At 40.6% G+C, this 26,758-nt stretch overlaps 1 protein-coding gene across 1 annotated transcript in view; it reads right to left on the bottom strand.

Annotated features, from left to right (window-relative positions):
* trpc5a (transient receptor potential cation channel, subfamily C, member 5a) overlaps nt 1–26,758 on the bottom strand; it is a 97,173-nt gene that overhangs the window by 57,737 nt on the left and 12,678 nt on the right. The window contains exons 4-7 of the mRNA XM_053343779.1: nt 24,848–24,964; nt 24,055–24,117; nt 22,286–22,423; nt 21,370–21,576 (exon numbers count right to left, since the gene is read on the bottom strand). Of these exons, the coding sequence (XP_053199754.1) occupies nt 21,370–21,576; nt 22,286–22,423; nt 24,055–24,117; nt 24,848–24,964 (525 nt within the window). The remainder of the gene's footprint in view (nt 1–21,369; nt 21,577–22,285; nt 22,424–24,054; nt 24,118–24,847; nt 24,965–26,758) is intronic.

Here is a 26,758-nt window from a genome sequence, read left to right as displayed (position 1 = left end):
TGTGGGGTCTGATGTAATCTAGCCCGTACCTCTTCAGAAAGCAATATGCTAACCCAAACCTATGCTAACGCTAATTCAATCTGGCTGTGATTTAAATGCAAATATGGAAAGTGCTCATTCACTTACTCACTTGTTCATATTTGATCTGTGTGTAGCTGTCTGTCTTTCTCTTGTTCATCCTTCCTGTCTGCTACTCCTTGTTTTCTTTCATCCCCTTTCCTTCCTTCCTTCTTTCCTCCCTCTTTTCCTTTCTCTCTCCCTCCCCCATTCCTTTTTTCCTCCCTCCGTCCTACCTTCTGTCCTTCCTCCTTTCCTCCCTTCCTTCTTTCCTTCCTCTTTTCCTTTCTCCCTCCCTCATTCCTTTTTTCCTCCCTCCCTCCATCCTACCTTCCTTCCTTCCTTCTTTCCGTCTGTCCTTCATTCCTTCCTTCCTCTCTTCCTTCTTTCCATCTGTCCTTGCTTTTCTCTCATAAAACACAATTTTCTCCTTACTCTCTATCGAACTTCCTTATTTGTTAACTTCTGCTTCTCTTTCACATCTTTCCATTTCTTTATCTCTCCTATCTCTCTGTCTCTCTTTCCTCTCCTCCTCCTCCACCTACAACACTTCTTCTTTATCTCCATTGCGTTCACTCTTCTCCAGGCAATGAGACATATCAGGGTGATGTTTTGATTTGAAATAATTGAAATTGCTGCCACATCACGTATATAAAACAGTACATAAAATGAATTCACAAAAAGAAACACTACTCAATTTCAGAAGGAGGACTCTTTGCAGCACAATATATAAAAATGAGAATGAATTATGTGGACACCCAACTAAACTCCTACAAGAGCGTTATACCTCTTTCAGACATTGGACCCATTTATATCAAACTGTTGGACACTGGTCAAACCTGTGTCGCTGCCTTTCATATAATTTACTCTGAAGAATGAACTTGGAGAGTACCAGCCAACAATGTGGAGCCGCTCCAGGCAGTCATGACTTTATTAGGATTTATGCTCTTCGTGTGACCGCCTTATGAAATAGTGCTGCAACAAGTAACCAGTTGAGAGGAGTGGCGTCACACTTGAACTCCTCACAGCACAACGAATAAGATTCCTAAATAGGACGACCCTGAAAATCAACCTGGTTTCAACATAATTTACCTCGGAAGTTGGAAGTTGGAAAGGGGAATGACGGCACACCCGAGTTTAAAGTGCTCCAGTTCAAGAAGTCAGAAAACCAGTTCTAGCCCTCCAAATAACTACCGAGTGTAACTTTTCACATTTTGGAAACACACACCAGCACCTCAGACCAAACCGAATGCTGGCTCTCTGGGAAATGCTGCACACTTTGACTAATGTTGGCTACGTGTCTAAATCAAGTAACATTAAACTTACAGACCGAAGCTGAGTGAGTCCTGGAGCCGAGGAGAGCAGCGGTCCTCAAATTCAGACCATAATGACTTATGGCGCTTTTCCACCACACAGTTCCAGCACTACTCGGCTCGGCTCCAGGAACGACCTTTTCCATTACAAAAATGTACCTACTCAACGTGGGCGGGGTTGTCCTAGCACGGCTCCGCGATACTGCCGTGACTTCGTTTTATACGCGACACAAACACATAAACAATGGAGGACATGGAGGCAGTGGTGTACTTGCTGCTGTATGTGGCTTTCTGTCACACACAAAGCAACAGAATGAGCCGTATGGCTGTAACACTGTTGCCGGTATTTGAAAATGCCGGGTTTGAGTCTTGTGTGGGATGGCTTATGACTCTTCCAGCGACAACTCTTCTGACCAATCAGTGGCCGGCAGTCTGTTGACGTCACATTTAGTATCGGCTCGGCTCGCTTGGAACCTCAGCAGAGCAGGTACTAAAAAAGTACCAGGTACCAGGTACTATCCCTAGTGGAAACGCGGGTCGAGTCGTACTGGAACTGTGTAGTGGAAAAGTGCCATTAGTATTTCTAGAGAGAATTTGAGGCTTTTTGAAAGGGTGTCAAGTTGGGTTAGTTGCCATTTGAGGTTGAGTCATACTGATAGACGCTAGGTTTAACCCGCACCATTGTGTTGGGGCCTAAATGGGGTCTTAAGGAGGTCGAACACTGTAGATGGGTCATCCAGTTGAGGCTAACTTAAAAGTTTTTCCACACCAAACTTCTTCTTCTATTTCCCCAAACTGCTGCCACACAGATGGAAGACCTCATCCTTGTCTCAAATATAAGTAAAAGCATTAAAATTGATTTTCATTCAAACTTTGAAAAAAAGAGACTCTGGAAAAAAAAAAGTCTGGCTCCAACTGTAGATAAAGTGAAAATATTCAAAGAAAGAAAAAGACAAAGAGAAAATTTGATGCATCATAATATATAAATAATAAATATAAAATCTGCCCATGAAAGCAGTTCTCTTCCCTCCTTTCCTACTTAGGAGTTCTTACTGGAGCTTCATGCTGAGCTCTGGCATGCAGACAGTTGGACTGATCGCATTAGCAATATTTTGTGGAAATTTCAGTGTGTGTGTGTGTGTGTGTGTGTGTGTGTGTGTGTGTGTGTGTGTGTGTGTGTGTGTGTGTGTGTGTGTTATCCTCTGACTTGGCTGAGGCTTCATGTGTGTTTGAAACAGTAGTCCGACTGAGTATTTGAGGAAAAGCGACCAACACAAACAATTCATGAAGATAAGCTAGAATAAAAAAATGTTACTGAACGCTGCAGGTGTGTGTGTGTGTGTGTGTGTGTGTGTGTGTTTGTTTGTTATCCCCTTTAATTGAGAACACATGTTGATAGATTAATTAAAGCAATCATTTGTTCAGAGGTGAATAAAACATGAATGAAGGTCTGAAATATATTATTCAGCTGCTGCTGTGGATTATTGAACCACACACACGCACAAGCACAGGTACACACACACACACACAAATAAATACCGTCACAAACTTGCACACATACACACACACACACACACAGTCCATTTATTATTGAGACGACTGTTAATGTATAATTTAGCAGGACTGCAGGTATCACAGGCCCAAAGACAAAAAAAGACATTTAAATGATTCAACACACACACACACACACACACACACACTACTCTCTCTCACCCACACACATCAATGTTTCAAAGGTTTTATTGCGGGTTAAATGGAGGTTAAATGCTGAAAATGAGTGAAGGCTTGTATCTTAAAGTCTCCTTTAATCTGCAGTCAACAGAGAGGAGATGACACCGATCCAGACGACAAAATGAGGGAGAAAAAAAGAGGCAAACGGGTGGAACCAAAAACGTCAATGTGTTGTGAAGAGAAAACAGAGGAAACAGCCAAAAGGGAAGACAAGACAATAAAAACAAATGAGGGGGAAATTGTGGCAAAAAGCCAAAATAACATTTAGACTAACTGAAGAGTCAAGTACGCATGAAACAAACACAAAACTATAAAGTCAACCTCTGCTTACTTAACAGTGTGGATGTCTGCCACCGCTTCGTAGTAACACAACCATGCAGAGTGTTTAACCCTCCTGTTGTCGTCGAGTCAAGGGAGGAAGGAAGGAAGGAAGGAAGGAAGGAAGGAAGGAAAGGAAGGATGGAAGGATGGATGGATGGAAGGATGAAAGGAAGGAAGGAAGGAAAGAAGGAAGTAAGGAAGGAGGGAGGAAGGAAGGATGGACGGAAGGATGAAAGGAAAGAAGAAGGAAGGAAGGAAAGAAGGAAGGAAAGGAGGAAGGAAAGATGGAAGGGAGGAAGAAGGAAGGAAGGAAGGATGGAAGGGAGGAAGGAAGGAAGGAAGGAAAGAAAGCTGGAAGGATGGAAGGAAGGACGGATGGAAGGATGAAACGGAGGAAGAAGGAAGGATGGAAGGGAGGAAGAAAGGAGGAAGGAAGAAAGGAAGGACAGAGGGAGGAAGGAAGGAAATAAGGAAGGAAGGATGGAAGGAAGGAAGGATGGAAGAATGAAAGAGAGGAAGAAGGAAGGAAGGAAGGATGAAAGGAAGGAAGAAGGAAGGAAGGAAGGAAGGAAGGAAGGAAGGGAGGAAGGAACAGTCAAAACAGACAAAGGAGGACGACACGAAGGTTAATGACTTCTGTAAGGTCGATGGTGGCTACAGTGTGAGCAGGAGCTTCTTCAGTCAATGAAGAAAATAGAAACAGTGATATTCTCTATACTAACTTCTAATTGCGTGGGAAGCCTACTGTACAGTCCGCCTCCGAAGTCGCCCACTACCCATCGCCTCTCGTCATTGTATTCAGAAGAAAAAAGCACAGAGCTCGGAAGCAAACCCGTCCTCTGCATGAAGTGTCTCTCGAAACAAGCCAGAGCGGGTGGGGCATCATCAGAGAGTGTTATGATGCCAAATCGGTGATGAATGGGGTACGAGGTATTTGTGTAAGCCTTACTTCCAAAGAAACTTTTACTAGATATATTCCATGTGTTCATTGTTATAGCCATCAGTCAAATTTAGTGGTTCAGTGTGCCAGAAACATTTTTCAACCTCTCCAGTTCCCTGTTTAACTTCTTCGATCACCACTATGTGTCAAACTATGCTGAAGTGCTTTAACCCTGCATTACTTCCACTGGCCAGCAGGAGGCAACTGCACTATCACCACTATGTGTCAAACAATGCTGAAGTGCTTTAACACTGCATTACTTCCACTGGCCAGCAGGGGGCGACTGCACTATCACCACTATGTGTCAAACAATGCTGAAGTGCTTTAACACTGCATTATTTCCAATGGCCAGCAGGGGGCGACTGCACTAGCGGCACAAAGAAGTCAGATTGTATTGAAGTCTATGAGAAAATGACCCTACTTCTAATTTGATTTATTACCTCAGTAAAACACATTCCTAATGAGTTTAAAGTCTCAATCACTAGTTTCAAGTCTTCTTCAATACAGAATGATGTTCATTTAGTAAATTATGGTGCCATTTAGAGTAAAATAGAAGATATATCAGGGTATGCTTTAGGGCAGTGTTTCTCAACCGGTGGGGCGCGCCCAACACTCTCCGGGGGGGGGCGCGAGCGGGCGCGAGTAGGCAACAGGATGGAGGGAAAAATCATAAAAATAAAAAAAAAATCATTAAAAACAAATCGCGAAAATCCCCATGTCGAAAATGCAAGTGGTTGGACTACTACACATTGTGTAATGGAAGCCTTGCAGACTTTATCACTGATGCAGGCACGTCACACGATTTCACCTCTTTATTTCAGTCAGCGTCTGAGCACCTGTCTGCAATGAGACAACAATTTGCGACGTATTTCAAAGAGGATTATCGCTCTTTCGCATGGGTTCGAGATCCATTTGTGTGCAACGAAATACCGGAATCGTGCACAAATTGAGGATGATTTGAGGCTATGTTTATCAGACATTGCACCAAGAATTGAGGATCTTTGCAAGGCAAAGCAGGCTCAGGTCTCACATTAACATCGCCTACCTCCCGGTTATAACAATAGCCTAGTAATGATAATAGGCCTATGATAATAATAATAATAATAATAATAGTAATACTACTACTACTACTAATAATAATGATAATAATAACAGCAAAGCATGTAACTATAATTATATAGCTAGCCTAGTAATGATAATAGGGATATCACTACTCATAATAATAATAATAATAATAATAATAATAATAATAATAATGCCTGCAAGCTCACATTAGAAGTCTGGTGCTACTGCCAGTTATAACAATAGCCTAGTAATGATGATAGGTCTACCTGATGATTATAATAATAATAATAATAATAATAATAATAATAATAATAATAATAATAATAATAATAATAATAATAATAATAGTGTGGGCCTAAAAATAACAAATCTATTATTTTATATATCTATCTATCTATCTATCTATCTATCTATCTATCTATCTATGCAAGGTGGTGTAGTGGGGTTGGGGCCGTGAGGGAGGGTGACACCGGGAGGAGGGGGGGCCCCAACTGCAATGAACCAGCTTTGGGGGGGGCCCAGCTTGCAAAAGGTTGAGAACCCCTGCTTTAGGGTGTAGCTACATTGTGATTGACAAGCCTCTACTACAGCAACAAAACTGATTATGTAACGTAACCATTGTGTCAACCCAGATTCAGGGAGTATAAATATTATTTCATGGTATTTCATTGTGTTTTCAGTTCATAGATGTTAATTGTGTTAATTGTAACATTTTGGTTGGCTAAAAAAATATTGTACAGTACTTGGCTGCAGTGAAAATCCTCTCAGGAGTCAGTAGTTCAGTTTTTAAGGCAAGTACATATTATTTGAATGGTTTTAGGCCTGTTTTTCATTAGCATAAATTAGCATTAGCCTCAGCATTAACGCAATTAACCACAGACTGGAAATTCACCGTGCTAACCAAGCTAGCGGCTAGTACTAGGGTCAGCTCCACCCTTTCGTCCAAATATGGTCACTTCTGGCTCCAAAAATCAAATATGACAGCAGTCCACAAATCAATGGGTGATCATGGTGACTGCTGTTAAAAAATAACGAAGGTTTATTATGTGAAAACACTGTTAAGTTGAAGTCTCGTTAGGTTTAAAAACCACTTTGTTAAGATCATAATTTTGGGTTAAAATCATCAGTTTGTTAGAGAAATGTGTTCTGACTCCAAAAATCAAACATGACGACGGTCTAATCGCAAAAGTCAGGGCTTCAAAACAGCAGCCGACAAACCACTTTGTTAAGATCATCATTTTGGGTTAAAATCATCACTTTGTTAGAGAAACGTGTGGTGTACTACTTCATTAGGTTAGGGTTTGATGATCTTCACCATCATCAAAGTTAGTGGATGATTATAGTTACGCTTTTCAACAAAATGATCTTGCCTTGCTGCTGTAAACAGGAAACAATCAGTGGTCTCCTGTGGCAAAGTGTGCTGTTTTGTGGACCCATCCACTTCAAATATATTGACATCATCTGATTTCCTCCGTTTGCTCCAGTCATCATTACCACCGGCAATTACAATCTATGGCGTCATTTTTTCTGGATAGTGGGCAGTGAAGAGGCTGACAGGAAACCATTGGAGTAATGGAATAACCATTAGGCTACCGGGACGTTTCTGGTGGTGTCATTTTTCTTGGGAGGACAATCTCAAAACCACAGAAGGTCTATAAAATGCTACTTATGATTAACATGGGCATCATTTCGACTGCCTGTGAGCTGGTGCCGAACAGTAGTAAACACTGCTGAACATAAAGTAACATAATATAGACATGGAGGGAGCTTCAGTCTCCACAGTCTTAAACTTGTTGGGACTGCTCTGGAATTGGGTAACAAATCTCTTTTTGTTCTTTCCATTTGTGTTGAGCTTTGCATTAGTGGATATCTAAGAAAAAGGACTGTGGGAGGTTTGAGCACCAGGGCTTGTGATAGAGGGGACTGTGAGATTCCCCAGAGACGCACCACGTATGGGAGGAATGTGTTGTCTGTAGTGGGGGGGGGGGGGGGGGGGGGGGCATCTGAATTAGTCTTCCCTCCTCAATAAGGAAATGCCCCATATACTCTTCTTTTAAAAGGACAACTAAAACATTGGCTGAAATCGAACCAAAAATGCAACCACTAACTGGACTTAACACTGACTGAACTCCTTTTTCACATTGTTGTATCCTGTCTGGATCTGACATCCTAACCCTAACCCTCTTTATTGTGTATCGTGCTGTGTGTGTCTTATTTATATCTTATCTATCTATTTGCTGTCTCTTCGACTTGTCTTCTTTTTTATATTTATTTTACTCACTAGGGACTACGGATGCAAATGAGCAACTTTGCTATAATCCGGCATATTTACAGAGATGTCTAATATCGATGTTCATACCCTATTCAAAAATAAAGTATTATTATTATTATATTTAGATTCACTCAATCTTAGTAGCACCATTCAAGGCACAAGAAAATCAGCTTTTTATACTTTCCTATACTTCTCAATGAAAACTAGTCGACAGATGTTTTCCTTCCATCCATCTTACATGCACTTGTTTGGTATTTGCTCTCTTTCTTTCCCCGCCATTCCTCATCTTCTATTCCTCATAAATAACTCCATCTACTCCTACTCTTTTAATATCACTCTCTTCCTCCCCTCACCATCTCTATTAGATTGCCGTCATTTATCAAAATGTGACACAAACTTCATCCTGTGTCCCAAACTTGCATTTTTTCCCCTTTCTTGTCTTTCCTCCATCTTTTTTTTTGTGCCATTTTCTTCTTTATGTCTGCAGCCCTTACACAAGATAACAACCTCCAGTTTTTCTTCTTTTATTTACATTCTCTCTCTCGCTGCAGTTTCTCTATGCAGGTTTCTTGCATAAAAACAAGACACACAAGGTAATGAAGAAAAATATATATATTCCACCACCCCGCTGTATGTGACTCACTCGTTCTTTTGCTAACTCTATTTCTGTGCCTGGTTTCCTCTGTTCCACCTCTCCAACCTCGCTCGTTTTTTTTCTCTCTCTCGCTGTTCTTGTCTTCCTTCCACCTGCCATGTCAGCTCATAAACACCAGTTTGTCTATCACTCCATCCCTCTTTCGTCCTAACCCTCCTGATCGAGCCTTGCAAGGTGTTTATTTTATCTATTTATTTATTTTTAAAATCTTTATATCACCTGCTCTCCACTTCCTGTTGTGTTTGTTCATCATCCAAACCTTGTAAACATTCAAAATGTCACACAAGGAGCTTCGGCTGAGTTTCCATCAGTCTGGCTGTCACGAATAAACAGCACTTCCTGAAAAGTCAGAAATAAACACACCAACACACGACTAGATACCAAGCATTTAAAAAAGTTTGTTCTTTAATGTACTTTTTATGCCTTTCTTCAAAAACTGCCAACACATCCTTATAATTAAAGGATGTATTCTACCTGCTTTCCAGAATGACCCATAGTAGCATAAAATAACCCTTTCTGGAGCTCTCTGGTTGACCTTTGTTGCATCTAATAGCTTTTTCTCTCTCCAGTCAGACTCTTTTCCACTGAATATCCAATAAAAAATAAAAAGGTATTTTATTTATCACACATACAGCTGTACAATGAAATTAAGTCTCTGCATTTAAGTATTCGGAGTCAAGGGCAACAAGTGTTAACTCCAAAAATATGTGTAAAACCTGGTGTAATAAGATACAGAAAAAAAAGAAGAAGAAAGAAAACAAATGCTGCTTTCTAAAACCGTTACAAATCACTGTTAAAAAAAAAAGATGGTTAGGTTTAGACACAAAATGCTGATTCTCTCTCTCTGTTTCCTGTCAGTCTTTTTGCCTCCTACTAGCTAACAAAACACCTCTTGATTAAGGTTAAAAGGGAAAGATCATGGTGCTGTTTAAAACGATGTTAGATGGAGACGTAGCAACTACTTCCTTGAAGATATGCAACCTTCGTTGTCATGGCAACAGTATACAAAACTGTAATGTTACAGTTTTTAAGAAAATCATGACGCACCGTTGGAAACAGAAAGCAAACAGCAGTCTTTCCTGCAGCAAAGCCATCTATCATTACCCACCAACCTGTCTCCTATTAACGAGGGAGTCACTGATGTTAAAACATCCATCTGACCCAAAGGTTGACGCCCAGAAGTGTCCCAAACACACAACACACTTCTGGTGGGTCATAAGTGATGATTGAAGGGGCTTATTACTTTTATGAGTCCATACATTGTTTTTTAGGAAAATCCTGCATAGCAAACCTTTAATATTTAATGTGAATGTTGACATATACTGCTGTATCGGATACGGTTGATCAAATCAGGCCTTGTTTTATAATTCACTGTATTATAGATGGAAACTCGACATTTCCATCTCTCTCTCTCTCTCTCTCCTCCACTGTTCTCCCACTCTTGCATCTCTGCAGCAGCTAAAGAGGAAAATGAATAATTTGGGTTCTTTTGGAAAGCCTCCAAGCTCTACCCCTCTCTCTCTGTCTCTCTCTCTCTCTCTCTGTCTCACTCGCTCTCTGTGTGTCAGCAGTGTTGGACGGATTAACACCGCACACATGAGCAATGCTTACCAGTGCCAGCCAACATGGTGAGGGAAAAAATTGATTTATAGTTTATTGTTCAGCAACAATTTGTTCCCTCTCTCTCTCTCTCTCTAGCCATCACTCTGTCTTTCATCACTCCATCACTTCAGCTCTTCCTATTGTCTCCATCTCTTTCTTCTTCAGCTTATGCCTTGCTTTTGTTCCTCCCCTCAATGTAGTTGCATAATAGATCCATATAAAGAAATATTATTATTATTATATATTTTTTTAGGATGGGGGAGAGGATTAGGCTTGGATCAGATAAGAATTAGACTAAAATCAGGATAGGATTGGGGCAGAAACAGACCAGGATCAAGTCACTATCATTTTAGGATCGGGCTAAAATCTGTATAGGATTGGTTAGGATCAGGATGGGATTGTGTAAGAATCGGGTCATGATAAAGTTAGAATCTGGGTTAGAAACAGACCAGAATCAGGACCAGGATTGAGTTAGATTTGATGTAGTATCATCTTAGGGTTGGGCTATGCTTGGGCTCGAACTGGACAAGGATCAGACCAGGATCAGGCTGCAATGAAGCGGCCAAAATTTCTAACCTTGAATGATTCATTTTGAAGCATCACAATATTTTCACATCTCTCCGTCTTCCTCTTAACTCCTCTTTCTCTCTTTCTCATTTCTTTATGCTGCTGTCACCACTTCTTCTTTCACCTCTGACCCTTGCTGCCCCTTCCTCTCACCAGGTTTCCATACAGCTGATCATTAGGAGTATCAGACCCTGAGGCGATTCAACAGCAGCATGTGTTCGTGTTTGTGTGTTGAATTAAAATCAGGGAAAGTAGTTTACCTCAGTTTCACTCCATAAAACAATATTCAGTGTGTGTGTGTGTGTGTGTGTGTGTATATCTGTATGTGGTCATGTGAGCGCGTGCAGCGGTGTGTGTAAACATGCGTGTTTATCTTGTCATGGCGCTAATAAACGCCAATGATCCGTGCAGACAGAATTCCCATTTAAATGGCAGCCTCAATTATTAAAAAGATGCTTGAAGTGGACGGCAGAGCGTTAAAGGTTCAGTGTGTTCAGTAGAAGCTGAGCATGAATAAAACAGCGTGGTTAAAGCAAAAAAAAAAAAAAAAATCACTGAAGAAGAGCATTTCTCTCTCATTTTTTCCAACCTTTGGACTCTCTGAAAAGGTATCAACTTCAGGGAGGAGATAGACTAAAATCTGATCTGACCTGCTGTTATACTTCAGTTCTTTCTTCCTCTGACAGCAAGAAAGATTTACTTTGAACACACAGAAGGACTCGCACATAAATAGAATAAGACATATGAGATATCAGAAAATAAGGTAGAACTCCAACAGCATAAAACCAGGCGGGGAGTTCAGGTCCTCTGAAATGAGGCCAACGCAGAAGTAACTTAGAACTGCATTCTATCAAGAGGCCACTAGGGGGCGACCCTCTCTATACAAGTCAATGGAGAATTCACCAACTTCTCACTTGATTTCTAACCTCAGTAAACGTTTTCAAAATGTGTTTATGGTCTCAATCGCTAGTTTAAAGCCTTCTTCAATGCACTATGATGTTCATTTGTGAAATTTTGGCCTCCCTTATTTTATATTTGACGATAAAGCAGGGTATGCATGCTGTTGTCTTCATATCGAATGTGCAACTTTTGTCCTCCTGGGTCAAATTGACCCGTTTGGTTTATAAAACATAAAATGTCTAGATTACCAATTCTGTGTTAGACTTTCTTAGCCAACTTCATTCCAAATTATCATCACAGGTTTTACATATTTTTTTGAAATGATGGTCAAAATATATTATACCAAATATTTTAGTTAAATGCCGATTGTGCTTCCAGGTCAAAACTGACCCTAGCATTTACTTAGCGATGAGTTATTCCAAAATATTAATTATTAACCGGCAAGTGGGACTGTGCACTGGTCCGATCCTGGTCTGATTACATGTCTAATCCTAACCCAATCCAGGTATGATCCTAATCTGATCCTGACCTGAAGTCAATATTTCACTGCTTCTCCTCTTCCACTTGTTCACTTTTTCCTGTTTGGTTTGAACTACCCAGAATGCACTGCAGAGGTGTTGTGAAGCGTATCTGCCACTATCTCACAGTATCTCTGAGCAAGCGAGTCAGCCTGGATATAGTTCATTACTTCCTGTGTGTCAAACAGTCAATCAGAGACCTTGTTTCAGGTTTAAAAAGGTCCTCAACACAACGTGTGTGTGTGTGTGTGTGTGTGTGTGTGTGTGTGTGTGTGTGTGTGTGTGTGTGTGTGTGTGTATCCATTATGTTGGAGCCGCTGAGCTGAAATCCAAAGTTACTTCAGCCTCACATTCGTCATCACACTTCAAACACAGTCCTGCTTTTTTTTTTCATTCCTCCCTTTCTTTCTGTTTATCAGAGAAAAGGTTGAACGCTGGATCAATAACCACAACCATATCCAGAGGGAGAGGGGGGGGGGGGGGGGGGAGGAGAGAAGAGGAGGAGAGAAGAAAAGAGGAAAGGCGAGGAAAACAAAATAAGAGGGAGGAAACATAAGGAGATGAGAAAAGAAACAAGGGAGGCAAGAAGAAAGGATGAGAGGAAACCAAGGAGAGGGATGAAGCATGATGAGGAGAGAGGATATGAAAAAAGAGGAAAAAGGAGGAAATGAGATGAGAGGAGAGGAGAGGAGAGGAGAAGAGAGGAGAAGAGAAAGGAAAGCAAAGCAAAGCAGAGGACAGAGGATGAGAAGAAATGGGGAACAAGAGAAAATGAAAGTAGAGAGGAGAAAACAAGAAAGGAGGAGAGGATAGGAAAGGAAAAAAAGGAGAGGAGAAAAGAAGAGACGAAACAAAGGAGAGGAGAGGAGAGGAGAGGAAAGGAAACAAGAGGAACAAGAGAAAATAAAAGGAGAGGGGAGGAAAGGGGACAAAAAAAGAGAAGAGAGAACAAGAAAAACAAAGAGGAGATAAAACAAACATAAAATAGAGGAGAAGAAATGAGAACATGAGACGCGACAATAAAAACGAGAAAGGAGGAGGAAGTACATTCAGTTGGGGGGGGGGGGGTGCACAGGGACGAGTAGAGGAAGTGATGAGGAGATGGAAGAATTAAAAGGAAAAGGAGGATAGAGGACGAGAGGAACGGATGACCAAGGTTTCCCTGGAGACCGAGGCACAAGGTTAAAAATGCAAGATGGGGAAAGAGAGAGAGAGAGAGAGAGAGAGAGAGAGAGAGGGGAAGTGAAGAATGAGAGGATGATAAAGGAGAAGACAGAGCGAGAGAGGAGCGTGCGGAATGCTGAGTTGGGACTGTTGGAGATATGTGTGTATGTGTGTGTATGTGTGTGTGTGTGTGTGTGTGTGTGTTGCAGCATGTATTGATCCCACAGAGACATGGAGTACTATATTGGAGATGTAATTTGCATTGATCACACTGTAGAATGCTGACGAGGACGTGCTTACACTCACTCACACACATGTACACACTCACACACACACGTACACACACACACACACACACACGTACACACACATATACAGTACACACACAGACCTCAATCCCCCCCACACACACATGCAATTTGGCATTTCCAATACACTGCTGTCAGGTGATATAATATAACAGCCTATATTTCATTGGCCACCTTGTTTGCCCTTCACAGAAGTCTAGTAGTTGCTTAATTATTCATTCCTCATTAACAAACCATGAAAAACATGTTCTAGTAGTCTAAAAGTCTCATTCTGGATTAATTTGACTTTTTTTGGGGGGTCATTTTAAGACATCTGCTTTAAGACATTTCACATTATTTCACATTAAAATGAACTTTTCTAAACATGTAATGAAGCTATGATGAAAATCCTCATTAGAAAGCAGCTAGAAATAAGCAAGGAGGGGAGGAGGAGAGGAGGAGAGGAGGAGGAGGGGAGGATGAGAGGAGGAATAGAGGAGAGGGAGGAGGAGAGGAGGAAGAGAAGAGGAGAGGAGGAGGAGAGGAGACGGAGGAGGAGGAGAGGAGAGGAGTGGGAGAGGAGGAGAGGAGGGGAGGTGGAGTAGAGGAGGAGGAGGGGAGGAGAGGAGGGGGAGAGGAAAGGGAGGAGGAGGAGAGGAAGGAGAGGAGGAGAAGAGGATAGGGAGGAGAGGAGGGGGAGAGGTGGAGAGGGGGAGGAGGAGAGGGAGAGGAGAGGCGGAGAAGGGGAGGAGGAGAGGGAGAGGAGAGGCGGAGAAGGAGAGGAGGGGAGGAGAAACAAACTAAAATTATGACCTGATGACGACTCAAGATTAAAATTGGCAATCCACCCACAACTGTTACCAAGACATTTCATCCAGAGCCACAAATGTCAACCTCGGAGGGAAAAGTCCTCCGGGAGTACCGGCTCCAAATTTGGAGCCAATCCATCAAAACATCTGTTGAGTGAAACCTTTACCAAATGAATGTCAATACAATATCTTTTAGGATAATCCATCCAAAAAGGTGTCATGATATATTTCAGTCTGGATGAAACTGATGGACTGAACCGTGCTAACATGCTAACATGAAACCCAAATTTAGCTGGTTTGGATTTTGACATGGAACAAAGATTCATTTTGACCTGAATCATTTTATGATAATTGCAGAGAGGATATTTTAGTTTTTGAAGACATACTGTGCCGACTGAAGTCTACTTATGATTCACAACCTTAAAATGAACTCTCCTTGAACATAAAATGAAGCTGAAAATCTAAGATGAAATAAAGTCTCTTTATCAAACATTAAAGCCAAACTCAAGACAAATGTATTCATCATTCTTGCGGTGTGTTTTTTTAATAATAAAAATGAAGGAGAACAAAAAGTTTTCTTCCGCCCTAGGCATTTATTAGAAGGGTATTTAATTAAAATAATGTAAAAGAAGCATAAATATGAAGAACAAAGAATATTATTTTTTGATATGAATTTCTCTCTTTTGGTGATTTTGTCCCCAAAAGGAGAACATAGCAGTGATTTATGGAGTTGATATGTTTGTTGTAGTAGACTGGAGTAACAATTCTGTGCATTATACTTAATAATGCATATTTGTGTGTGTGTGTGTGTGTGTGTGTGTGTGTGTGTGTGTGTGTTTGTGCGCGTGTATGAGCAAACAGTGTGATTTCCTGGAAGAACAGAACAGCGACAACAAAGAGGCTGGCACGTCTCAATTTCCCATCACTAACAAACACACACACACACACACACACACACACACACACCATTATATAATTTGCTCTAAAAGCCTGATGTTTGTGAAACGCTGTGCTGTGGTGACACCTCAACCTTCACATACAGAAGATACTGTACACACCAATTTACCAATATGCATGCAGAGAGAACACACACACACACACACACACACACACACACACACACACACACACACACACACACACACACACACACACACACACACACACACACACACACACACACACACACACACACACACACACACACACACACACACACACACACACACACACACACACACACACACACCATAGATACAAATAAAAGGAACAAAGCCAAGAGCTAAAAGGAGGTTATCCAGAATGACAAACATACCAAAAGAGATACAAAAGAGGGAGACATGAAAAGGATAAAAACACAATGATAGAGCGAGAAAAAGAGGGAGGAAAAAAAGAAAAGAAGAAAGACCAAAGAGAGGTTTGGAAAGAAGAGTAGAAAGAGAGAGACAAAGCGAGTTAATGTGGCAAAGATAAAAGAGAGAGAGAGAGAGAGAGAGAGCGAGAGAGAGAGCGAGCGAGAGAGAGAAGGTGACAGAGAAGGTAAAGGATGTGACAGAAACAGGGGGAGGAGAGAGAGAAAAGGAAAGAGGTTGTGGTACGTGAAAGTCTTACATAAGTGTGCCGAGTGTTCGTCAACTGTCTACACACACACACACACACACACACACACACACACACACACACACACACACATAAAACCAGACATCTGGATCTTCTCACTCACAAACAAGCGAACATGCAAATACACATAAACACAGTAGTGGGTGTCTGGAGAGGCTAATGGGACATCTGTTTGTTTGTCAACATCTGCTGTTGTCTTGGCGTCCGGGGGGCACTTTTCCTGTCTGTGACCTTTCCTTAACCGTCAGATGGTTTGTTACACAGCACTGTCTGAGAAGTCGTCCTTGGGAAAGTGTTCGGAAAAGGGCAGACACTTCCAAAAAAAAAAAAAAAAAAAAAGAAGAACCTGAATTTTTTATGAGCCATGTGTCTATAGTCGTCTTATATTGCGGAGGCGGCTTAATTCACGAAATCACAAGATCATGCAAGAACCTTCGTAGGATGCAGATTTGAGCACACGTGGTTCAGACACAATTTTCTCATAATGCTCCCGTTTCCATTCAGGAAGTTCTGGGAAAAATTTAGGAGGCGGGAACTTTACAGGAACTTCCTCTCACTTGATCCTCTCATCCGTTGTGTCTCCATTGCGGAGTAGGACCTTGATAGGACCCACTGGACTCGTCACGAATATACCCCATCAGTACTGAGTCAACCTGGAAATGTGATGTTTACGCTTGTTTCATGTCTTAATTTGAGTCTCTTTGGTGGAACACAATCAGTCAGACAACGGCAGGAGTATCACATTTCTTTCTCTTTCTTGATTTCTTTTGACCTACATGTGACTGTTTCTCTTTAAGAAAACTGATTCATTTTTGTGACATTTCGTTCTCTTTCCATTACCTCTTCCTTATTGTCTCTCTCCCTCTCTCTCTTCACGTATTTTCCCTTCTTTCTATTCTGTCTCTCGCTTTAACAAAGACTTTAGTATATGGCTGATTTTTGCTGACAGCTGACAGACACTCTCTTTTTCATCTTTTCCTCCTGTTTTCTGTCTGTTTTGTGTCATCCTCCATCTCTGTTCATCTTTCTATTTTTCTCCCCACATCTGTTTCTGTCGATCCAGTGACTTTATTGGTATAAATCCATACGATAAACACTGTAATGCTGCTGAACTTACTGGACATTTGTCACTAGTTGTGTTTTTGATGCAAGATTTGCAGATTTGTACAAAACAGTCAAAAAGAAACAAGTTTGATTGCACAGAGTTACATTTCTCTGCATTGAATTTCACCAAATTCAATGATTTATGATTTAATTTCTTAATAATTTACAGTTTTATCTTCTGGCAATGTGTTTTTTTCCTGCTACTTCTTATAAGACAACAAAACACTGGTAAATCTGAGAGGTTTGCAAAAAAAATGGAGTTTGTTGTAAAATATGGTAATATTCTTGGTACAGCAAATATAAAATGTCATTCTTGTCAGACGTGATTGTAACTCCAGTTTATTATGTCTGAGTTAGACATCTAATCCTTCCCAGTTTGTAAAATATACAGTAATGCAAAAAGCAACACAGAACCAGCCTTAGTCTTATAAAATCCAGTTCCTGTAGTGGAAAAGCAGCTTTAGATATTGCCAAAAAGGTGTTGCTGTAATGCAGGAGTCATGCTGGCAAACATATCAGAACATATCAGACAATATAAAGCTAGAATAATGGCAACTACAAGTTCCTATAATAAGTGTATATTATACACTTTCCAACATAAAAAGCATGAAGTATCCCTCAGCTCCCACTATCTGCCTCAGTGACAGATATCTGGCGACACACTTTCCGTAACAGCTCTCCTCATCTCATCATCACTTCATCTTCCTCTCTGCAGCCAACCCGCTCTGTCCTCTCCATCTCCAACAATACGACAATGTCTTATTAACCACTGACAGCTCCTCTCTTCCTCCCTCCGTCTCCTTTCTCTTTTAGTTGCTTTCCAACTCTTCACATCATCCCGACGCTCTCCTTATTTCCTTCCGTCTCTCTCCCCGCGGTTCATATGTGAGAATGTGTCTTATTTTTAGGCCAGGAGTTGCTCCCGCTGTCTCCGGTACGCCACGGGATGTTTTGAAAAAGGAAAAAGGACTTCCTACTCTCTGTACAATCCTTGCTCAAAGGATTACTCTGCTAGAGCTGCAGCCAATTATACCTCCCAGCAAGGTGTAGAGGATGGAAAGCCCACTTCAGTGCAGGAAAAACAGACTCTAGTTGAGTTTCTCTACATCATCTTGCAAACAATCATGACACACTTTTAAATTAGTGTTTACAAACTGTCTGAACTGCAAAACAGGAAGGAGAATATGAACTTATGACTGAATGATGGGATCGTTAATGAGGCTGTTGATAGATTATTTAGCTCAAGGAACCTTTCAGCATATTGCATTAACTATTAACATCATTATTAGATCCCTAAAGCTGCAAAACAGTTTTAACAAAATCCTTAATGTGTCAGTTTGTGTGGTGGATAATAATTGGAGACACTTTGTACTCGTGTTGTCAACAAAGTCTGCTGCAATGATTAATTCAAGTAGGAAAGCAAATTCCCCAAATTAACCAACCAAATAGGTTCAACCCCCATCGGCATTGATGTGATAAATGTCTAGTTAGTTATAGGCAAAACATCCACTAAATTTAGCTTAGGAAAAATCATGGATTGGATTAAAATGATCACTTAGTTAAGGCTAGATCATACCAGCAGTAAATGGTAGCCATTGACGACACGGCATACATCCTTCACGCTGAAGATGTACAAGGGCACAATGTCAGAGAAGACAATGCCCTCCAGAAATATACAGAGTTGGTGCCACCTTTGGTTCCCCACAGCAGAGATGATACACAGCCACAGTCCAATTAACCGTTTTATTTATTAACCATCAATCACTTCGGCTCTCCACAACAACTCTAAACTTCTTTGTGCTCCTTCACACTCCCAGTCCAGCTAACTGCAGTACTGCTGTGAGTACTAGTACTGGCTTTATGTGCTCCAAGTACTCACAGCTGCACAGTGGAAAGTTTTATATTGTTGGGGAAATGTGGAATTTCCTAGAAAGACATGCATAGTTTCAATAGCAGCCACAGGGTTAATGTAAAATGGTCCCGACTTGGCGTGCTGGTAATCCAGTGGTTAGAGCGCATGCCACATACGCAGCAGACCCCGGTTCGAATCCCATCCGATGGTCCTTTGCTGCATGCCATCCCCCCTCTCTCTCCTATTTCCTGTCTATCTACAGTTAAATAAAGATACCTGTGCCGAAAAAAACAAAAAAAAAAAAACAACCCACGGTCCCGACTTGCATTTGGTGATGTGACTATGGCCGTTATCCTTTACTCAAATGTAACTATGAGTAGTTTGGGGGCGACTGACATAATGACTTATTGTGTCGTTTGTCTTGAGAGGACAGTCTCTGAATTTGAATTGAACCAAATTTCAACAAAATTAAATCAACAACGTGCATAATCAATCATCTTTAAGTCAAGTATCAAACAAAAATACCAAATTGCTGGTCTCAAGTCCACAAATGTGATGTGTTGCTTTTTCTCTGTCTCATATCATTGTAAATTTGGATTTTGGAGCTTGGACAAGATATTTTCTTACAATTTCATAGACTACATTGAAAAAAAAAAGACAGAACACAAAACTGGCACCAACGCCTTCAATCTTATCCTCAAATCCCCTACCTAGGTAGAGGAAACATGTCACCACTCTGTCTAGCACTCATTCAGTGTATCCGTCCTCTTCAGATATTTATCTCTGTCACCTCTTCTCTCCAGGAGAGAGAAAGTACTTCACTTCCTGCTCTTTATGTCTCCCTCAATCCTCAATCCTACATATCATCCCGTGGCTGCTGTCATCCCTCCTCTCCTCCCTTCGCGCCGTCCTTTCACTCCTGCTTTCATCTGTCTGGCAGCATCTCTCTGTCGCAGAAAGCCAGAGACAGCGGGGGAACAGACAAGCGGACGGACAGAGAGAGACGGAGATGCCTTCGGGGTTTCTAACTTCGTTTCATTTTCTATCTCTATCCCATCAAATCTTCATCTCTTTCTCACTCATGCGCTTGGTTAAATCCCTCTAGCTCCTTTACTTTTTCTCTCAATCTGTCCCATTAAATCCCTCTTTCGTGTTTGTTTCTCTCTTTCCTGGCACTTGCTCCAGCTCGTTATCTCACTCAGTCCTACTCTTTGTCTCCCTGACCGTTCATCCTCCCTCACTCTGTTTATATTGCATGCGTCCTCTTGCATTCATCGCTCCACTGACAGGTCTCACGAGGAGAGCTACTTAGTCCCTCCATTCCTCCGAGACGAGGAAATAATGTACCGTGGCACTGTGTGTGTTTTAAGCGTGTGTGTTTTACCAGACGTAACTAGGGCAGAAGGTTCTAGATGTCCATTATCTTTAAATGGCTGCAGGTTTGGTTCCCTTTCAATTGAATGAACAATGCACTGAACATGAGCCTAAGCTAAATTTGTAATGTTGCTATGGTGCTAACACTAGTTAACTGTAGACACACCTAAAATCAACTAAAAAATATATATATATATATATTTATTGGCTACTGGGTGTTATAATACTTATTTTTAGCATGTTAGCAAGTTTATATGTCAACACATACTTAGCATAATTATGCTAAATTTTGTATGAACTTCAATGCAGCATATAACTTTTTACATATTAGCATGCGGACATCTACATATTTAACATTAACAGACTCAAAGTTAGGGTGTTGATATACCAATATTAAGTATGCAATGCTTATTTTATTCTGCATATTAACTTGTGAACAAGCATAGTAATATAGCATAGTAGCATGTAAACATACAGTTAGCATGTTAATTGTGTAGCATGTTAGCGTATCAGCACATTTGCTTGAGACAATATAGCTTTAGCAACGTTAGCAGGTTCACATGCTAATATTTAGTATGTAATCTTAGGATGTAACATTAAGGATATCAGTATGTGAGCAGATGTTAGGATATTAAAATGCCGTCAATAAGTATGTAGCATGCTAGCTCATAAGCATTGTGATATGAATACAAACAAGTTGACTTTTAACATGCTAATACACAAATTCAGTGCATCTAAAGTCTAAAAGTATTCATCCTCAATGCCAAATGTCAACATAGCAATCCATCCAAACATTACAGTCATAGTATTTAATTCTCAACTTAACCAAAAGCGCTGATAAGTTCAACAGTGCCATCCCTTGGGCCGAGCTGCTAGCGTGGCTATAAATAAGTAAATACCATGGCTATATCTGTTTCTGCTGGTAACCAACCTTGACAACAGTGAAGGTGCACATAAATAATATAAACTACATGCACACAAGCACACGTGGAGGCTACTCTTGGTTTTCAGCAGGGCAGGTGAACAAGAACGCTCCTTCAAAATGTCAAATTTGTAGCATCAAAGTAAAACACACAGTTGTCGACTTTTGATCTCATCTCAATGGATTTGAGTCAATTTGTCTCAAAGCTAAAAGAACCTTGTAAATGTTGGATAAGCAACACAAACACAATATACGCTGACCATGTGCGCTTTAATTCAGGGTTTTCGTGTCCCTACCTCTTTTTGGTGATATTTGATGGCCAGTTTGAGCTTTGCCAGGTCATGGCACTGTCTGGGGTCCAGTTCCTCACTCTGGTCGTTGTCTCTGTGGTTCAGGATGGTCTCCAGCTCTCTTGAACTCCTGGCCTGATCGAGGAGGTCCTTAGCAAAAAGTTTGCACTGTTGTGATAGCTCGTCATACTCCTGACGAAACTCATTCTCCACCTGAGATAAAGAAGATATTGCAGGGTATGAATAGTGATATGTGTCATGGTTCAATACTGTCTCCAACTCTCTATAACTGCTATAAGTGACTCATAGATGCTGAGAGAAGAATCCAGCTCTCGTTATACCAAGATGAAATGTATTCTTTGCCAGAAGGAAAGACTACAGAAATTATAATAAGGTGAAAAATGGAATTTCTAGCAAAGGAAAAATGAATAGCACGCTACACAACAGAAGAAAGTCACTTACGATGGCAGTTAAAGGAAGTACTTGAGACAAATGACTAACATAAGTGATACTGGATGCTGCTACTTCTGGGATTTAAATAGCCCATCAAGTTTAGGATGTGGCATCCCTCCAGAGGAGCTCATTTAGGAGAATCAATGTCAGACTGAAGCGGCTCTGGATGCTCCTTGTAGACCAATACTTTATTGTGACACTTTAAGTTGGTGTGTCATTTAATTTGATGGTAAGCTGTAAATTATAGACACGAAAACTGGCAGAAATAGTGAAGCCAATCCCATTCTTGTTTGACTACTTCTCTGCTGCACTGGACGAGTCCCTGCTCAATAACCTTTTTTTCTCTCAGGAAGGGGAATCGGCCTGCAGAAAGTTTCTAGAAAGACTTCACTATTTCTTCTGCTGTAACTTTTGATAAAACTCATATTCTTTACCAATGAACACAATCTCATGGCATTGGTATCCATACCTTGCTGAGTTCTTTGAGCTCCCAGCCCAATCTGAAGGCAGTGAGGATGGGATCTTCACTGGACAGTGCGATGAGTGATGGCGAGGCCAACGCTTTGTAGATGTTGAGTCGAGACCGTGAATGTCGAAGGCTGTCGACCTGCAGAAGAAACCAAAGACAGTTGGACTTTGATCGACAGGATCAAGAGTAAGCTGACTAGAGAGACATTGAGAAACCCCAGATTTAATACTTGTATTGTGCCAAAACAAGAGATAAAGCCATGAGTGTCCTGAGACTTTGTGCTATGTGATGAGTTACAGTGTACCTTGGACAACAACAAATATTCTTCATGCATTTTAAGGTAAAAAACAAAAAAGAGCCACACATCTTGGTCCACTGTATCATTTTTATGTTTGAATGCAGCGGCTGGCAAAGTCTGAGACTGTGGGGCCTCCCAACGGACAAAACTTGGAAAGTTTCACTCAATTCCTGGATACCTGAATACCTGGATACCTGAATATCTGTGGGACCTGATAGACACTCAACCACTCAGCCTGATATTGCTGTTTGACAAACTCACGACTAAACCAAAAACTCTTTATTAGTTTTTGACTCTGGGAAAATGGGGAAAACTGTAAAATTCCTCAAAACTAAAGTATCTGACGGCTCCCTGTAACCAAATTACACATATTGAACCTATTCTCTGTCATCTTTTGATAATTAATATAATAACTAGTAGTAGGAGGAGTAGGAGTTTTATACTTCCATTATGTTTTAGTGAGACATTTTTAAAGACAAGGTGTTTTCTCCTTCTCCTGTGCTTATGATTGAGCTCTTATTTTAAAGAACTTTACATTTTAATCTTTCATTTACACTCTGTCCTTTTAATGATTTTAAAGCTAATAATTATTTTATGCTGCAATCTTATATTTAATGCTCTATTCTAGTATTTTATTTCTCTCTTCCTATTTTTCTGTACTTTGTTTTTATTATTAGTGTGTGGAGTGGTGACATGTTTTCTCTACCAGGTAGGGGATTCGAGGATAAGATTGAAGGCGTTTGTGCCAGCTTTGTGTTCTTTCTTTTTTAAAGAAAGAACACAAAGTAAGAAAATATGTTGTCCAAGTTCCAAAATCCAAATTTACAATGACATGAGACAGAGAAAAAGCAACAAATCATATTGTGTGGATCAATGTTTCTCAAATTGCATGTTTTTCTGTTTTATGTAAAGCACATTGAGTTGCCATTGTGTATGAAATGCACTATATAAATCTATTTATTTAGGAAAATAACTTTAATGTCATGATCAGAAACAGAAACATGCATGTACAAATACAAACAGCTACTTTCAGTCATTACTAGAGATCAGTTATGAACCTCAATACAAAAAATACAGTTCACACAAAAAGACTGAAAACTGTCCAAAAGTGGCAGAAGTCAATTAGTCCTGTACTCAAATCCACATTGTAATAATTCAAATGATATCAACGTCTCTTTACTACAAATAAGGACATCAAGGGACTGAGTCTTGCATTAGTAAATATAAACATTATTTATTAATCTTCTAGCAAAGCTGAAAACTGATCTGAATAAAGAGGAAACATTTATTAAATGACTTAGAGGATGAAAATATGTTGATTGGTGGCAGAGGAAATGTGATTTCACTAAAAGATAAATAATAAATCAGCTCAGTGTACAAATGGGAGTGATTAGAGTTTATTATTAAATATAGATTTTCAGTAAGTGAGAATCAAAAACATGCAATTATAGAGAAACACAGAATCACTTACCTCTGAACTGGATACACACTCGACACAGTCACATCGGATCTGGTGTGGTCTGGGAATGGTGACCTACGAACACACACACACACACACACACACACACACACACACACACACACACACACACACACAAATACACAATATTATACACCATTAATCATCACAGCTGACATCCAATCAGTGAAATACACATTTTAGAGTCAGAATTTATGAATGCAAATAAACTCACTGACTGTCGACTATTTCTAAATCTTATTTTTGTGCTTTAAAAATACATTTGATCTGTAATTAACCCTCCTGTTGCCCTTGAGTCAAGGAAGGAAGGGAGGAAGAAGGAAGGAAAGGAAGGAAGGGAGGAAGAAGGAAGGAAAGGAAGGAAGGGAGGAAGAAGGAAGGAAAGGAAGGAAGGGAGGAAGGAGGAAGTAAATGAAGGAAGGAAGGAAGGAAAGGAAGGAAGGGAGGAAGAAGGAAGGAAAAGAGGGAGGGAGGAAGGAAGGAAGGGAGGGAGAAGGAAGGGGGAGGGAGGAAGGAAAGGAGGGAGGAAGGGAGGGAGGAAGGACAGATGTATGGAAAGAAGGAAGGAAGGAGGAAGGAAGGAATAAAGGGGTTGGAGGAAGGAAAGAAGGAAGGAAGGAAGGAAGGAAGGAAGGAACAGTCAAAACAGGCGGGGTCAATTTGACCTGGGAGGACGACAGGAAGGTTTAAACCTTAAAGGAAATGAATGTTTTCTCTCAGCTCTGATTTAAACTGTATCTTAAAATACTTTGATTGCAGACAGATGCAAAGTGAGTCTCGTTACCTTCCGCTGGACGAGCAGCTTGATGATCTCGTAGTTGTTGGTGTGAGCAGCGAGCATGATGGGAGTTATGTCTGGAGTGAACTCGGAAAACTGAATGTCCATCATCAGAGCGGGAACCTGGAGAGAAGTCACGAGAGAAAGGAGAGAAAACTAAATGTACAAAAGTGTTCAGTTAACACCAAGCACAACCTAATAAAGTATAAAGTGCTCCACAGACTCCATTACTCGCAAGGAAAGCTACATACATTTTACCCGGATGTCACACCAACATGTAACCGATGTAAATCCTCTATAGGAACTCTAGCACATTCATTCTGGGCATGTAGTAAACTTTATTTATTTTGGAAATGTAGTTTTCAGTATTTTTTTCTTAGGCTTTTGGGTAAAAATCTGGCACCCAACCCTCTGGTTGCCATTCTAGGGGCCACAAGTGTCCTTTATTCTGTTAATACATGTGAAAGAAGAGCAGTTCAATTTGGGATGGTGATTCCTAAAAAGCTGATTTTACGAGTGTGGAAAACGAACTCTTATAACTTATGGTTGGGAGAATTGTCAAACACTTTATATATATATAATTTTTTTTCTCTCTTTTTTCTCTACATTGAAAAAAAAAAGAAAGAGAAAAATGAGAATCTGGGAAGTCGTTTTGCTTTATTTTCTATTTTGTGATATTAATTTGGGCACAACGGGACAGAAAAACCTCAAAAAAATCCAAACCTCTACTGAGCTTCTTTTATGCAATTAAAAAAACCATGACTCAGCTCCACATGTGGCACTGTTGCGTAACAAATTAGCCAAATGACAAGTCAAATTAAACCCGCTTGAAATCAGGTTAAAACTTAATTGAATTAGTTTTAATTTATTCAACCGAAATAAGTTTCCTGCTCGACATGCTGCAGAGGTACGTTTATTTAAAGCCACTTCCTCTCCCAGATCTCATTATGTCTCCTCATTGACACGAGTCCGAACACCTGCACTCTTTAAATGACTAAGTGGAAAAGCAGGCGGTCCGTCATGAAAACGTGGACGAATGAAAGAAAGAAGGAATGGAAAGGGTTTTGAGTTAACCTTTGACCCCTTCTGTTTTGACTGTTCCTTCTTTCCTTCCTCCTTCCTTCCTCCTTTCCTTCCTTCCTCCCTCCCTCCCTCTTTTCCTTCCTTCCTCTTTCTCTCTCCTTCCTTCCTTTCCTTCCTCCCTCCCTTTCCTTCCTTCTTTCCTTTCCTCCCTCCTTCTCCTTCCTTCTTTCCTTTCCTCCCTCCTTCCTTCCTTCTTTCCTCCCTTTCTTTCCTTCCTTCCTTCCTTCTTTCCTCCCTTTCTTTCCTTCCTTCCTTCCTTCCTCCCTCCCTCCCTCCCTCCCTCTTTTCCTTCCTTGCTCCCTCCCTCCCTCTTTTCCTTCCTTGCTCCCTTCCTCCCTCTTTCCTTCCTCCCTCCCTCCCTCTTTTCCTCCTTCCCTCCCTTCCTTCCTTGACAACAGGAAGGTTAATTTAATTCATTTTAAGAGGTAAGAGGTACAATTATAATTCTTATTCAGTAGACGAAAGTCATGAGATAATCTTTTTGCATATTATAAATGTGTTTCTTCTTCTTCTTCTCTCCTATCCTGTTAATCATCTCATAACCTCTCAGATTTAGCGCCACTGATATGACGTTCAAAGCTACGAGCACACACCTTGTTCCTGACTGATGAGGATACATGAAATAATTAGATTTTTTTATCTCTTTGAACCCTCAGGTGGGGTTTTTTTTTTTTTTTTTGCTTGCTTTCAATTTGTCTAATTCAGAGGCACGTCACATCATCACTAAGCTTGTCATATTCTGTCTTTTTGAAGTTAGGCTGGTTTTAGAAACACTGTGATTTTGCATGTGAAGAGACTTTTTATTGACAACAAATAACGATAGATATGGAGATT

This window comes from Scomber japonicus, chromosome 22, assembly GCF_027409825.1.
Source record: "Scomber japonicus isolate fScoJap1 chromosome 22, fScoJap1.pri, whole genome shotgun sequence".
Taxonomy (NCBI): domain Eukaryota; kingdom Metazoa; phylum Chordata; class Actinopteri; order Scombriformes; family Scombridae; genus Scomber; species Scomber japonicus.
This window is presented reverse-complemented; position numbering and strand designations above follow the sequence as displayed.